Genomic DNA, 15,747 nt, shown 5'->3' on the forward strand with positions numbered 1-15,747 from the left:
AGGCTTTAGTGGTCTAAATAAATGCTTCAACAGAGAATTAATTTTTCTCTGTTTGTACTTCACACATGTTGTGTATTATAATGTTTCAATACAATACCCGTTAGGAATAAATGGTGTGATTTGAAATGACAGTTAAATTAACCCTTCCATATACACACTTGTTGTCTTACTAAATAAAGTACATCAATCAATCTTAACCACTATAGATATATTTACTTGATGACCGGGGTACCCCAGGGCTCTGTACTAGTTCTGTTAATATTTCCTTCTACATCAAATCTTTTGTAAAAAATGGCCAAACTACAAGCTCACAGCGCGTCGCATTGTGAGCTTGTAGATCAGCTATTTTCTCAGAATGTTCGCCCAAGAATAGGGACGCTAGGTTTCATGTGAAGATGAGGATTCAATTAGTCTAATCTGTGTGATTGACAGGTGAGATGATCAGAGGAGCAGAGTTTTAACCTCCATTGTTTTTCCCTGCATTAAAGAATGGATAGAGTTTGTCAGTAAAGGTGCATCCAGTGAAAGAGTAGAGATGAACTCTGGTCTCCACATCATAAAAGGAGACCAGACCCTCCTCATAATCCACAAACACTCCCACTTTCTGGAACTCCTTTCTTACAGGGATGGAGACATCAGGATCAGAACGAGCATAGTACTCATTTCCTTGTAGCATACGTATAAGCCAGTAACCATTGTCAGGACTCCATTTGTCGTGTCTCTTCCTGTCGATGGACTCTCTGGCCACTCCTAAATACCAATCAGTCTTATCTTTAACCTGAACCTCATAGTAAAACCTTCCTTTGTTTTCTTGTTTTGTTGAGAAGCTTTGTTTTCCTAAGACTGAAAGCCAAAAGGGTCAATCTCATTGTGTTGACTGGGAGATTCTTCTTTATGTTTCCAGTATGCGCTTGTTTTCCATCCTCTGACAGGATGAGGTAGGGATTTTCTGTATCAGGGTCCAGAGTTACATCCACTGCATATTGCTGGATCCTCCTCAGCTCATCACACAGCTTCTCACACAAAAAAAGAAAGATAGGAGAGCATTAATTTCCACAATTAGATAGATGACTGCACTTACAGACCTTTTTTCTCCCAGTTTGAGATGCATTAGAACACAGACTGGTATTAGATGTAATATTATTTGATCTCTGGGACCCCCAATCTACACTGAAAATCCTCATAGTAAATTTAACTCTGAGAGTTGCAGGCCCTCACAGGTCCATTTGGACCCCTGGTGGTCCACGGAACTGATGTTGAGAAACCGGTGCCGTTATGTGATCCATAAATCTAGGGAGCTTGATGACTGCTGAGATGACTGTAGTTACACCATACTGACACATGGTGGCAGTATGTGACCTAAAGATCTAGGATCTGACCCCTATTCTCACTTATTGGTTGATTTGTTAATAACATGGCTCTCAGCTGTAGGTCAGTTTACCTGATACTTTAGAGCTCTTCACAGGACTTATTGGTGGAACATTGATATAATTAAATGAACCTGTGGTATATTATGAATGTTCTCCAAAGTATAGTTTTGTACTTTTACATAAGATTTTTAGACTTCTAGCCTACGTGTAACAGTGTTTACTTTCTACATAGTGTATGCTGCATGTAATATTATTTGCTACTTTTACTTAAGTAAATAATCATCACCACTAGTGTGTCTGTCTTTTACCTGCTCACCTTTTTAACCCTGAACCAGTTTGATGACTGATTATTGTCATCTTAAAAAATATATATAATATTTGTTTAATTTTTTTTTTTCTTGAATTCCTGGATATTTTTTTTCTGTTTTTGTCGCATTCCTAAGCCAATAATTTGATGACCAGTGGAAAGAAAGTCAGCGGTTCCGGTAGGAGACACAAAGGAGACTCTTTGCGTCTCCTACCGGAACCTCTTAGGATGACTAATCGATAGAAAAAGTCATTTTGAGGGTTAACTATCCCTTTAACACATATTTACCACTGAAAACATTTAGACCACAAATCAAAAGAATGTATATAAAGTAATACATTTACATACTACACACTGAGAATAAATGAAATCAATAAGTATCATTCTTTAAAGTTTATTTTTGCATTACAACGCGAGTTAAATTCAAGCAGTTCATAGGCATTTTACACATAATTACAATTATTGATTTGTATAAAAGAATCACATTTTAATCTTGAATAATTGGTAACATGCAGCTACATAAAAGAACCAATCATTACCATCAGAATCATTCCTATTTTCAATTTTCTCTTCTATAAGTAGTTAAACATTTACGGTACATTTCTATTCCTATTACTCATTATTCCTGCTCATTAATTAACATTAAATTAACATTTTGAGTTTAACTTAATGAAATAAAATATACAATCAAGATTGCTGTACCAAGAAATAAATGTAGACTAGATGTCAACAGTCTCACAGACAAGAAATACATTTTAATCACTTTAACCCTGGTGTTTTGGGTATGTCATCATACACAAAAATGTTAAATCCTTTTCAAACATTTCTTCCCATATTGCATGCAGATCTACAAGCTCACAATGCGTCGTGTTGGGAGCATTGTGAGCTTGTGGGACGACTGTTTTCGCAGGATATTCTGCCCAGAAAGGGACGCTAGGGTTCATGTGGTTAAATTAAAACTAACATTTTCTTGTAAAGCTGATGATTAAAATAGTCTAATCTGTGTGACTGACAGGAGAGATGATCAGAGGAGCAGAGTTGTTACCACCATCATTAGGATAAGGATTAAAGAATGGATAGAGTTTCTCAGTGAAGGTGCATCCAGTGAAAGAGTAGAGATGAACTCTGTTCTCCACATCATAAAAGGAGACCAGACCCTCCTCATAATCCACAAACACTCCCAGTTTATGGACCTCCTCTCTTACAGGGATGGAGACATCAGGGTCAGCAGCAGCCCTGTATTCTTTTCTTTTATATATAATCCAGAAACCATCGTTGGGGCTGCATTTGTTGTTTCTCTTCCTGTTGATGGACTCTCTGACCACTCCTAAACACAACCCGGTCTTCCCTTTAACCTGAACCTCATAGTAAAACCTTCCAGAGGAGAAGCTTTGTTTTCCTAAGACATTTGAACCTGGGGAGAATCTCTCTTTGTTGTCTGGGAGATTCTTCTTGACACCTCCATCATACACTTGTTTTCCATCCTCAGACAGGATGAGGTAGGGATGTGCTGTATCAGGGTCCAGAGTTACATCAACTGCATATTGCTGGATCCTTCTCAGCTCATCACACAGCTTCTTCATCTCCTGACTGAGTGTCTTCTCCAGCTGAGCCACAGCTGTCTTCACAGTCTCCACATATGAAGACTGATGGACATTGACCTTTGTCCAGTCCTTGGTGGGTGGAGGGGTGTTGATGGATGTGAAGTTCTGGAGGAGGTGGAGTTGGTCTTCAGTGTGTGAGAGCTGCTTCAGCTCAGAGCTTCTCTTCTTTAACTCAGTGATTTCCTGTTCCAGCTCTTTAATGAAACCTTCAGCCTGTTTCTCTGTTGTTTTCCGCTTCTTTTCAATCACATCAATGAGCTCAGCCTGGCTTCTCTCAATACAGCTGATCATAGCAGTGAAGACCTGCACACTGTCTGCTATCTCTCTGTCTGCATCTTTCTTGCTGAGATTTACTGAGTGCTTGACCTCCCGAATCTTCACTTGTCTCTCCTGGATCATCTGCTGAACTTCAGCCTCTGTCTTTCCCAGCTCAGCCTTCTTTTCTTTACATTCTTCTTTCACAGATACAACTTTATGGGACTTGTGGTCTGACACAGTGCAGAACTGACAAACACACATGTGGTCAGTCTTACAGAACAGCTCCAGAGGTTTGTCATGTGTTTTACATATATAGTCTGTCAGGTTCTTTACAGGGTTCATTAGTTTGTGAGGTTTTAAGGCTGTGATTTTCTGATGAAGTTCCAGGTGAGTCTCACAGTAGGAGGTCATACACATCAGGCAGGACTTCAGGGCCTTGACCTTGGTCTCAGTACAAACATCACAGGAGACTTCATGTGGTTTAGGTTTAGCAAGTTCTTGGTTTGTTTCAGCTGCTTTGACTTCCTGAACTGATCAGCCATCTCTGAGAGAACTTTGTTAACAGAGAATTCTGGTCTTGTATAGAAGGTTTTGTTACATAGTGGACACTGACACACATCATTAGTGTCCCAGTATTGAGTGATACAGGTGTTGCAGTAGTTGTGTCCACATGGAGTGGTGATTGGATCAGTGAACACATCCAGACAGATAGAACACAGGAACTCCTCTTCAGAATGGAGAATGCTGGCGGACGCCATTTCTGCACAATAAAGTAGAAAGTATCAATTGTTGTTCTTGAATGATTACATTACATCTACAACCATACACTATGACATATTGTACATAAATGCTATTGACAAACCTAATGCAGACACACCAAAACAACTATAACTGTAAATAGGCATATGTTGTTTTAAAAGTTGTTCTAACTCAAGTGGATAGCAGAGTTCACACCACAATGATACTGGTGAACAATATATTGTTAGGATCAATTATTTGGTGAACAGTAAACACTGACAACAAATCAAAATATATCAGAATGGCATCAACATGGGTTGACATTTCCTAGTATCTAAAACGTTTCAGGTTACCCACTGCCAGACCAGTGCGTCTGCCTTCGCTTCATTAGGCTAAATAATATTCCCTATTCATGAAGAACAATGCTACCTTTTTAAAACTAGCAGTTGCGCTCATTCTGCACTCAAGTGACTGTCGCCACTCGGCAGTTATCGATTAGATTTAACATTAATTTGTTCTACAAGCACTTCATTCTAATGTGGAATACGCAAAGCCTTTGATGTGAGGTTCTCTTATTGGATACAGGATAGGTGGGCTAGGGACATCTGGGCATCATATTTTTGGGAAGACTGGGCACCAGGAAAGGTGAGCATTAGGAAGAGTGGGCACTAGGCAAAAGTGGGCACTTTGGGGAAGCTCTCATGTGGAAACTTGTGTCTTGTAAAGACAATATTTCAGTGGTTGTTCCATTCATGCTCATTCTTTCAATTGATTTGCATATACAAATGCTGCGATCAAACCTGCTAATGGCCACCTATTACCTGGCATTGAATAGCTAGATTGCCTGTGAATGAGCACATTATCATCATTAAACGCAGGCTTTCCATTGTTTTGTGTGGAAGGAACAATCCGTAGCAATGATGGTGGCTCATGTGCCATTGTTCACCCTACATAATGGCTACTGCTAGAAAATCCCCAATTTCACCATTTTCGCAATTTGTTCTATTTTTAACAGTAGGCCTACTACTATTTTGGCATATAAACTCTTATATTGTACTTTTAACCTTGTTGTTGTGTTTGGGGGTTTAAAGAACAGTGGGTAAAATATCACTTACTGTACCAACAACAAAGCAGCATGCACTTAAAAAACACTTGTGGACACAAATCCTAATTCAGGTGCCCAGTCCTAATTCAGGTGCCTAGTTTTCCGGGTGCCCAGATTTCCCTAGTGCCCCGTTCTCCCAGTGCCCAGTCTTCCTGGTGCCCAGTTTTCCATAGTGCCCACTCTTCTCCCCCCAAAGTGGCCCCTCTTCCTGATGGTTGCTTTCCTCATCCTGTTCGCTATGTAAGCCGTCATCATATAGAACACTTTAATTACAGATGTGACTATATTTTATTATGTATACATAATATAAATAAAATATGAATTTCATTATTCATATTTTATCAAAGTACCCAGTTTTCCCAGTACTCACTCTTCTCTAGTGCCCACTCTACTCTCTTCAGAAGTTCCCACTTATCCAGGTGCCCACATTTTCCTAGTAAGGCGCCCAGACAGTTTTCCATAGTGCCCAGATTGTTTTGGTGCCCACCTTTCCGGTTTCCAAATAGAATTGCCTTCATGAAGAGCTATGCTATTTTTACTAGCTGTGGAATACAACTCTCGTAGACGTGTTTATGATTCTGACGTTTTCAATCTACCAGAGTTGTAGGGTTCACCCCCCATGGATACAGGGACTTTCATCTCCTAGCCCGTAGATCTCCATACATGTACAAGTGCAAAAATAAAATGTCCTTACCCCCACGCCCCATATGTTAACTCTTTCTACGGGGTAGTAGTGCAATGTAATAATCCATATCTTTCAATAAAGAAGTGTTTTAATCCCGTCTGTGGCCGAACGCCATTGTTTCGCCCTCGTTTACTTTCTGTTTACATTGAGTGTAATTCCGGGTTTCACCGGATGCGCCCTGTCAGTACCGCCCATTGGGAATTTCCGACAGAATCGGCCACAGACGGCATTAAAACACTTCTTTATTGAAAGATATGATATGGATTATTACATTGCACTACTACCCCGTAGAAAGAGTTAACATTTGGGGCGTAGGGATAAGCACCTTAATTTTATGCATTTGTACATGTTTGTAGATCTACGGGCTAGGAGATGAAAGTCCATGTCGCCATGGGGGGGGGGGGGGTGAACCCTACAACTCTCGTAGATTGAAAACGTCAGAATCATAAATACGTCTACGAGAGTTGTGTTCTACAGCTACCTTTTTACAACTAGCAGTTGCCTCATTCTGATTTTTCAAAGTGACTGTATCGCCACTCAGTTATCGATTGAATTTAACATTAATTTGTTCTACATTCATTCTAATGTGGATGCCTTTGATGTAAGCTCTGATAAGTGACATCTACTGCACTGCATTTACTCCGTCAAAAAATGTATCCTGTTGCATTCATTCAACATAATTATACTTCACAATTTACTGCCCACCACGGAATCTATTGATATCAAAACAAGTGACATAAAAGGGGGAAATGATCGATCGCTTTGTGTTTGTAACATATAAACTCTAAGTAAGTTTCGTTTTCGTCTATAAACAAAGGTTTGATCTGAAAGGTAGTTGATAAAGACACATCATCCAATCCACACAGCAGTATCTGTCTGCTTTGCTGGACACTAACCTCGCGTCACCAGTCTTTCCACCTCGGAGGAAAGCCTGGTCTGCGTTACTAAAGACCCATATGATCCGGTCTAGGCCACGCCTACTGAAAAAAAAATGAAAAAAGAATCCTCTTTCCGGATTGTCGCGATCCGGTTTTGCGGTGCCGCTTTGTTTTGGTTCCCCAATCCCTATTTAAATGGAATATAATTTCCCCGTGGGATAATACGGATAATACAGACGTTAAATAGTCTCCGGAAAGTACACTCACATTTATATTTAAAAAATAAGCTAAACTACGCCGCATCAAGGATTTTATAGGACGGACCTATTTTGGAGTGAGACGTCTTTCCGGTTTGTCGCGATCCGGTCCGCTCCCGACCGGATCATATACCCGAAAAGGAACGCTGCCCAGGCTAGCTGGACACAGACTATATACTGACAGCAGCAGCACTACAGTTGCTCCTAGGTCCTAGTGTCCTAGACCGGTGTTTATATAATATAGACCAATTAATTGTTTACTAACATTGAGACTGGATGCGCAGGTGATTGTTTCACGCAATCAATTTCCAACCTGTTGTTTCGGGGTGCGCTAGTTTCAGCACACCCCAACCCCCTCTTGTGTGTTGGCTAGTGAGGCACGTCCTGGCGAGACCTGATAGAATGGGTTTCATTTAGCGCATACTGGTTGCACGCATACTGGTTCTTATCAGTGTGACGTCGTCTGTTAAGGGGTCTATTATTATTGGCCAATAATAATATTATTATATAATCACATACACAATAGGATCTCAGCTGTCACACTGCTCAGTTGTGATACATCATTAAGATGTCAGTCAGCATTGCTTCACTCCTTGTAAATGTTAATGTTTTACTGCAGTCATTTCATGCTGTGAGCAGGTTCAAAGGTGCAGAACAAAATTCTAAATTGATTAAATTCACAACATTACATCTACTATGTTCTATTATTTAATTATTGTCTATGAGGTGGCTAGAATATTGACGTAGGGCTGAAGAGTTATTTAACTATAGTTGTACAGTAGCCTATAACTATAGTTAAAGAACTCTTCAGCTAATACAGCTAGTACAACTTGTAGGCTACTATTGTTGAGTCAGCCTACTATGTGACAGTGGTGGACAACGTAGCCTACTCAACTCCAGCACTTGAATCAAAGTATAGATACTCCTGGTCAAATATTACTCACACTGCTCTGCAAATGTGTAGCCTACCTGAGTACTTGCTTTTACCTACTTCACCCATTTTCAACTCATCTTCATATAATTGGCCCTATGTTCATTATAGACCTAATAATATTGTACCATTTTTATCTACTCAGTCTGTGTCTCTGAGGAGAGCGGTGGACAGTTCAGGAACTTGCCTACCAGTGATATCATCGGTAGGCAGGTTTGGTAAATTCAAACAAGATTTTAATTTGTTTCATGTTTTATTAATGCGAGAACAACGGCTTCTATTATAGCATGCTAACTTTCCAGGAAGAGAAAGCCTAACGTTTTTATTGGCTTGGATTCCCCATCGATGATGTCACTGGTAGGCGGGTTTCTGAACTGTCCACACAGTCCTTCTCTGAGACACAGACCGAGTAGGCAAAAATACCATATTATAAGGAACATTTGTGAGGACCAATTATATGTAGATAGATAGGTTGAAAATGGGTGACTTGGTCCTTTAAGTATTCAAACATAGGGCTACATTAGTTTAAAAATACTAGGCCTGATCAAAAGTATAGACATTTGGACTGGACAGCTGGCGTAGCGGTCACGGCTGGTATAGCGGTAGCGGCACCTAGGCTCAATGTAGCCTGACAGCACATCTCGGGTTCGAGTCCCGAACCCGACGGCCTTTGCTGTATGTCACTCCCCATCTCTCTCTCCCCATTTCATGTCAGCCTACTGTCCTATCGAAAAACGCATAAAAGCTTCACAGACCAAACACAGTGTCATAATGTATGTACATCATACAATCTGGCCAGGATAATCTTATGATTGAAATCATTTGGTTATGATTTACTGGTTAAATGATACTTTATAGATGTGTAACTGTGGTGCTCTTATCAGAACATGGGACAAAATGCTATCCATGACCACACATGTAATGATTATATTAGTCGAGATGGCAAAACAATTATTTCAACTGTAATGTTCAAAGAAATCATTTTCACAAAAAAAGCTTGGGATTTCAATTTTCACTTCAGAGCAGCTGATGGGAGGAAGGGTTTAAAATTGTGTGATTCATAGATTTGAACTATAAAACAAATAAGAGATGGAAGAGCATTAATGTTCACGACTAGATAGATTTGCTAGACTTTTTTTTATTTCAACAACTCCCAGTTTGAGATGCATTAGAACACAGACTGGCATTTGATGTCATATTTAATCTCTGGGACCCCCAATCTACACTGTAAAATCCTCAGTGTTAATTTAACTCTGAGAGTGTGTGACCCGTAAGGGTCCATTTGGTTCCATTTGTACACTCAGAATTACAGACCCTTACGGGGCAATTTGGACCCCTGGTGGTCCCCGTACCCGACGATGAGAAACCGGTGGCATTATGTATACTTGGCTAAATAGCAGATCTGCAAGCTCACAACATGTCGCTATGTGACACATTGTAGGCTTGTAGATCTGCTATTTTCCCCCCAAAAAATTGGAAAGATGTGAAAGATTTGGAGTTTAAAATATTTTAACAACTCAAATCTTGTATGGGGGTCCCTGGCTCAACATATTTTCAGATGGGGGTCCACGGCACAGCCAAATACACAAACATGTTGGTGTCCTACTGTCCTTGACATGAAAAAGTTTGAGAATCACTGATTTAAACAGTTAGAGCCGGCCAGACGAGTCAGATTTATATTGTAACTAAAAAGTATTGCATCATAAATGTGTGATTTGTTTGTTTTCCTTGTACACTCTGTTGTTGTGAGCTTTTATGCTAGACCAGTGGATTGGAAAATAGTTTGTGTCCAAACCACACCAATGGACAAGTCCAAATCTAAAAGGCACACCTGAATTGAAAAAAATACCATACCACGTCCATATTGTCGGTCATCCAAAGTATAATGGGCTTAATTGATTAATATATGTTTTGTAATAATAATCAAAATCTTCAAAGTAACTTGTAACTAAAGTTTTCAAATGATTGTAGTGGAGTAAAAAGAACAATATTTGGCTCTGAGATGTAGTTGAGTAGAAGTAACAAAAATGGAAATACTCAAGTAAATTAAAAGTACCTCAACATTGTACTTGACAGTACTTGAGTAAATGTACTTAGTTACTTTCCACCACTGATTTTCCTTGCTCACATTTTTAACCCTGAACCTGTTTGATAACTGAATATTGAACACATACTGTATTTACCAGTGAGGAAGTTTAGCCCACATTATAAAGTTATACATTTACAAATTTGACATCACCCTAGGAACACAGAAAACAATGAGTCATTCTTTAAAGTTTATTTTTGCACTACAAAGTGACTAAAGTTCAAGCAGTGTACATGCATTGCAAATAATTGAAATGTGTGATTTCTAGTAAAGAATTACATTTTCATCTGGTATAATTGATAACATGCAGCTACATAAAGAACCAATCATTAACATCAGTGTGACATGTTGTGAACTTGTATATCTGCTATTTGCGAATAGCTCAAAGTACAAAGTAGGATAAGTGGTTTATCTAAATAAATGCTTCAATAGAGAACTAATTTACAATGTTAAATTAACCATGCTTTATACACATTTGTTGTCTTAACCACTTAAACTAGATATATTTAGATAACCAGGTTCCCTCAGGGCTCTGTACTAGGTCTGTTAGTATTTCCTTCTATACAATTCTATTCTACCGAAAAATAGCCACAATAAAACTTGTAGATCGGCTATTATCGCCGAATGTTCGTACCAGAATAGGGACTCTAGGGTTCATGTGGTTAAACTAAAACTAACATTTCCAAGTAAAGCTAAGGATTACATTAATCTAAATTGTGTGACTGACAGGAGAGATGATCAGAGGAGCAGCGTTTGTACCACAAGAGTTGCCACATGGATTAAAGAATGGATAGAGTTTGTCAGTGAAGGTGCATCCAGTGAAAGAGTAGAGATGAACTCTGGTCTCCACATCATAAAAGGAGACCAGACCCTCCTCATAATCCACAAACACTCCTACTGTCTGGAGCTTCTCTTTGACAGGGAGGGGGACATCAAGGTCGGCATTAGCTTTGTACTCATTTCCATTATGCAACCTTATAGTCCAATAACCGTGGTTGGGGCGCCAAGTGTTTGATTCCTTCCTGTTGATGGACTCCCTGGCCACTCCTACATACCACCAGGTCTTTCCTTTAACCTGAACCTCATAGTAAAACCTTCCTGAGGAGAAGCCTTGTTTTCCTAAGACACTGACATTATAGGAAAATCTATCTTTGTTGTCTGGGAGATTCTTCTTCTCGCTTCCACAATGCACTTGTTTTCCATCCTCAGACAGGATGAGTTTGCAGTGTGCTGTATCAGGGTCCAGAGTTACATCCACTGCATATTGCTGGATCTTCCTCATCTCATCACTCAGCTTCTCCATCTCTTTACTGAGTGTCTTCTCCAGCTGAGCCACAGCTGTCCTCACAGTCTCCACATATGAAGGCTGATGGACATTGACCTTTGTCCAGTCCTTGGTGGGTGGAGGGGTGTTGATGGATGTGAAGTTCTGGAGGAGGTGGAGGTGGTCTTCAGTGTGTGAGAGCTGCTTCAGCTCAGAGCTTCTCTTCTTTAACTCAGTGATTTCCTGTTGCAGCTCTTTAATGAAGCCTTCAGCCTGTTTCTCTGTTGTTTTCTGTTTCTCTTCAATCACATCAATGAGCTCAGCCTGGCTTCTCTCAATACAGCTGATCAGAGCAGTGAAGACCTGCACACTGTCTGCTATCTCTCTGTCTGCATCTTTCCTGCTGAGATCTACTGAGTGTTTGACCTCCTGAATCTTCTCCTGTCTCTCCTGGATCATCTGCTGAACTTCAGCCTCTGTCTTTCCCAGCTCAGCCTTCTTTCCTTCATATGCTTCTTTCACAGATACAACTTTATGTGACTTGTGGTCTGACTCAGTGCAGAACTGACAAACACACATGTGGTCAGTCTTACAGAACAGCTCCAGAGGTTTGTCATGTTTTTCACATATATAGTCTGTCAGGTTCTTTACAGGGTTGATTAGTTTGTGAGGTTTTAATGCTGAGAGTCTCTGATGAAGTTCCAGGTGAGTCTCACAGTAGGAGGTCATACACATCAGGCAGGACTTCAGGGCTTTGAGCTTGTTCTCAGTACAAACATCACAGGAGACTTCATGTGGTTTAGAGGGGTCTTGGTTTGTGCTGGAAGTTTGTTTCAGCTGCTTTGACTTCCTGAACTGATCAGCCATCTCTGAGAAAACTTTGTTAACAGAGAATTCTGGTCTTGTATAGAAGGTTTTGTTACATAGTGGACACTGACACACATCATTAGTGTCCCAGTATTGAGTGATACAGGTGTTGCAGTAGTTGTGTCCACATGGAGTGGTGATTGGATCAGTGAACACATCCAGACAGATAGAACACAGGAACTCCTCTTCAGACAGTAGAATGCTGGCGGACGCCATTTCTGCACAAAAGTAATAAAGTAAAGTAGAAAGTATCAATTGTTGTTCTTGAATTATACATCTACAACCTTACATTATGACATATTGCACATACAGTACATAAATGCTATTGACAAACACAGACACACCGAAACAACTATAACTGTAAATAGGCATATGTTGTTTTAAAAGTTGTTCAAGTGGATAGCAGAGTTCACACCACAATGATACTGGTGAATAATATATTGTTAGGATCAATTATTTGGTGAACAGTAAACACTGACAACAAATCAAAATATATCAGAATTTACAAGGCATCAACATGGGTTGACATTTCCAAGTAACTAAAACGTTTCAGGTTACCCACTGCCAGACCAGTGCGTCTGCCTTCGCTTCATTAGGCTAAATAATATTGCCTATTCATGAAGAACAATGCTACCTTTATAAAACTAGCCTTTGCGCTCATTCTGCGCTCAAGTGACTGTCGCCACTCTGCAGTTATCGATTAGATTTAACATTAATTTGTTCTACAAGCACTTCATTCTAATGTGGAATGCGCAAAGCCTTTGATGTGAGGTTCTCTTATTGGATACAGGATAGGTGGGCTAGGGACATCTGGGCATCATATTTTTGGGAAGACTGGGCACTAGGGAAGAGTGGGCACCAGGAAAGGTGGGCACTAGGGAAAAGTGGGCACTTTGGGGCAGCTCTCATGTGGAAACGTGTGTGTCTTGTAAAGACAATATTCCAGTGGTTGTTCCATTCATTCACATTCACATTATCATCATTAAACGCAGGGTTTCCATTGTTTTGTGTGGAAGGAACAATCTGTAGCAATGATGGTGGCTCATGCGCCATTGTTCACCCTACATAATGGCTACTGCTAGAAAATCCATTCCATAAAATTTTACGAGGCAAAAATAGCAAATCTACAAGCTCACAACGCCTGCATAAAGACAGCATTTCCACTGTTTTATCAGACTGTCAGTTGACACAGTTGTCTGTTTGACACTGACTACATAACAACAGTAGGCTACTGTTTATATCCATTTTTTTTCATTCATGTTATAGTGGGGGGGAGGGGGTTTACCATTTTCGCAAATAAACTCTTATATTGTACTTTTAACCTTGTTGTTGTGTGTTGTGTTTGGGGGTTTAAAGAACAGTGGGTAAAGTAGCACTTACTGTACCAACAACAAAGCAGCATGATATGTAAAGTAAAACAAAACAAAACACTTGTGGACACAAATCCTAATTCAGGTGCCCAGTCCTAATTCAGGTGCCTAGTCTTCCGGGTGCCCAGTTTTCCTGATGGTTGCTTTCCTCATCCTGTTCGTAAAGCTGTCATCATATAGAACACTTTAATTACAGATGTGACTACATATTTTATTATGTATATATAATATAAATAAAATATGAATGTTATTATTCATATTTTATCAAAGTACCCAGTTTTCCAGGTGCTCACTCTTCTCTAGTGCCCACTCTTCTCCAGCAAAAGTTCCCACTTTTCCAGGTGCCCACATTTCCCTAGTAAGGCGCCCAGTTTCCCATAGTGCCCAGATTGTTTTCGTGCCCACCTTTCCTGTTACCAAATAGAATTGCCTTCATGAAGAGCAATGCTACCTTTTTACAACTAGCAATTGCCTCATTCTGTTTTTTCAAAGTGACTGTATCGCCACTCTAGCTGTAGAATTGACCAATTATTTTAACATTGAGACTGGATGCACAGGTGATTGTTTCATGCAATCAATTCCCAACCTGTTGTTTTGGGGTGCGCTGGTTTCAGCACATCCCAACCCCCTCTTGTGTGTTGGCTAGTGAGACGCGTCCTAGCGAGACCTGATAGAATGTTTCATTGCGCGCATACTGGTTCTTATCAGTGTGCCGTCGTCTGTTAAGGGGTCTATACAACTCTCGTAGACGTATCTATGATTCTGACGGTTTCAATCTACGAGACCTAGTTGTAGGGTTCACCCCCTATGGACACAGGGACTTTCAGCACTATACCACGTAGACACTCCAAACGTGTACAAATTGAAAATAAAGGTGCTTACCCTCACGCCCCAAATGTTGACTCTCGCTACGGGGTAGTAGTTTAATGTAATAATCCATATCTTTCAATAAAGAAGTGTTTTAATGCCGTCTGTGGCCGAACGCCATTTTTTCACCCTCGTTTACTTCCTGTTTACATTGATTGTAATTCCGGGTTTCACCAGATGGGCGCGTCGCAATGGGCGCGTCCGCCCATTGGGATCTTCCGACAGAATCGGCCACAGACGGCATTAAAACACTTATTTATTGAAAGATATGGATTATTACATTCAACTACTACCACGTAGCGAGAGTTAACAATTGGAGCGTGGGGGTAAGCACCTTTATTTTCAGTGCAGAAAGTCCCTGTGTCCATGGGGGGTGAACCCTACAACTCTCGTAGATTGAAAACGTCAGAATCATAAATACGTCTACGAGAGTTGTATTCTACAGCTATCGCCACTCAGTTATCGATTGGATTTCATATTCATTTGTTCTACAACGCCTTCATTTTAATGTGAATGGGCGATGCCTTTGATGTAAGCTCTGATAAGTGACATCTACTGCACGGCATTTACTCCGTCAAAAAACTGAATATAACTAATGTTTATCCTGTTGGATTCATTCAACAGAATTATGCTTCACAATTTACTGGCCGCCACGGAATATATTGATATCAAAACAAGTGACATAAAGGAGGAAATGATCGATCGCTTTGTGTTTGTAACCTGTAAACTATAAGTAAGTTTCGTTTTCGTTTATAAACAAAGGTTTGATCTGAAACGTAGTTGATAAAGACACATCATCCGATCCACACAGCAGTAGAAAACATTGAACCTACCGAATACCGATAGACTGTTGACGATGTTAACTTTATCTGCTGTAGCTTCTCCAACTTTGCAGTCTGTCTGTCTGTCTGTCTGCTTTGCTGCACACAGACTACTGACAGCAGCAGCACTACAGTTGCTCCTAGGTCTATATATATGTATAATAAAACTATAAATTGATTAAATTCACAACATTACATCTATATTTTATTATTTAATTATTGTCTATGAGGTGGCTACAATATTGACGTAGAGCTGAAGAGTTCTTTAACTATAGTTGCACTAACAACATTGTTGAGTGAGCAGCCATAGCCTACTATGTGACAATGGTGGACAAAGTA

The 15,747-nt window shown here is 40.0% G+C and overlaps 2 protein-coding genes across 2 annotated transcripts; both read right to left on the reverse strand.

Annotated features, from left to right (window-relative positions):
* Nucleotides 1-2,638: 2,638 nt before the first annotated feature.
* Nucleotides 2,639-15,505, reverse strand: LOC311044760 (E3 ubiquitin-protein ligase TRIM21-like). The gene is given in 3 exon segments (XM_084056534.1): nucleotides 2,639-4,040; nucleotides 4,043-4,299; nucleotides 15,421-15,505. Coding segments are annotated over 2 exon segments (1,623 nt in total). The 5' UTR covers nucleotides 4,298-4,299; nucleotides 15,421-15,505; the 3' UTR covers nucleotides 2,639-2,672.
* LOC311044759 (E3 ubiquitin-protein ligase TRIM39-like) lies at nucleotides 10,914-15,475 on the reverse strand. Its single transcript, XM_084056533.1, has 2 exons — nucleotides 15,428-15,475; nucleotides 10,914-12,568 (listed from the first exon to the last, which is right to left on the reverse strand). The coding sequence occupies exon 2, from the start codon at nucleotides 12,564-12,566 to the stop codon at nucleotides 10,929-10,931; it is 1,638 nt and encodes a 545-aa protein (XP_083912659.1). The 5' UTR covers nucleotides 12,567-12,568; nucleotides 15,428-15,475; the 3' UTR covers nucleotides 10,914-10,928.
* Nucleotides 15,506-15,747: the final 242 nt, after the last annotated feature.

This window comes from Gymnoscopelus microlampas (assembly GCF_963454915.1).
Source record: "Gymnoscopelus microlampas genome assembly, chromosome: 5".
Lineage (NCBI taxonomy): Eukaryota > Metazoa > Chordata > Actinopteri > Myctophiformes > Myctophidae > Gymnoscopelus > Gymnoscopelus microlampas.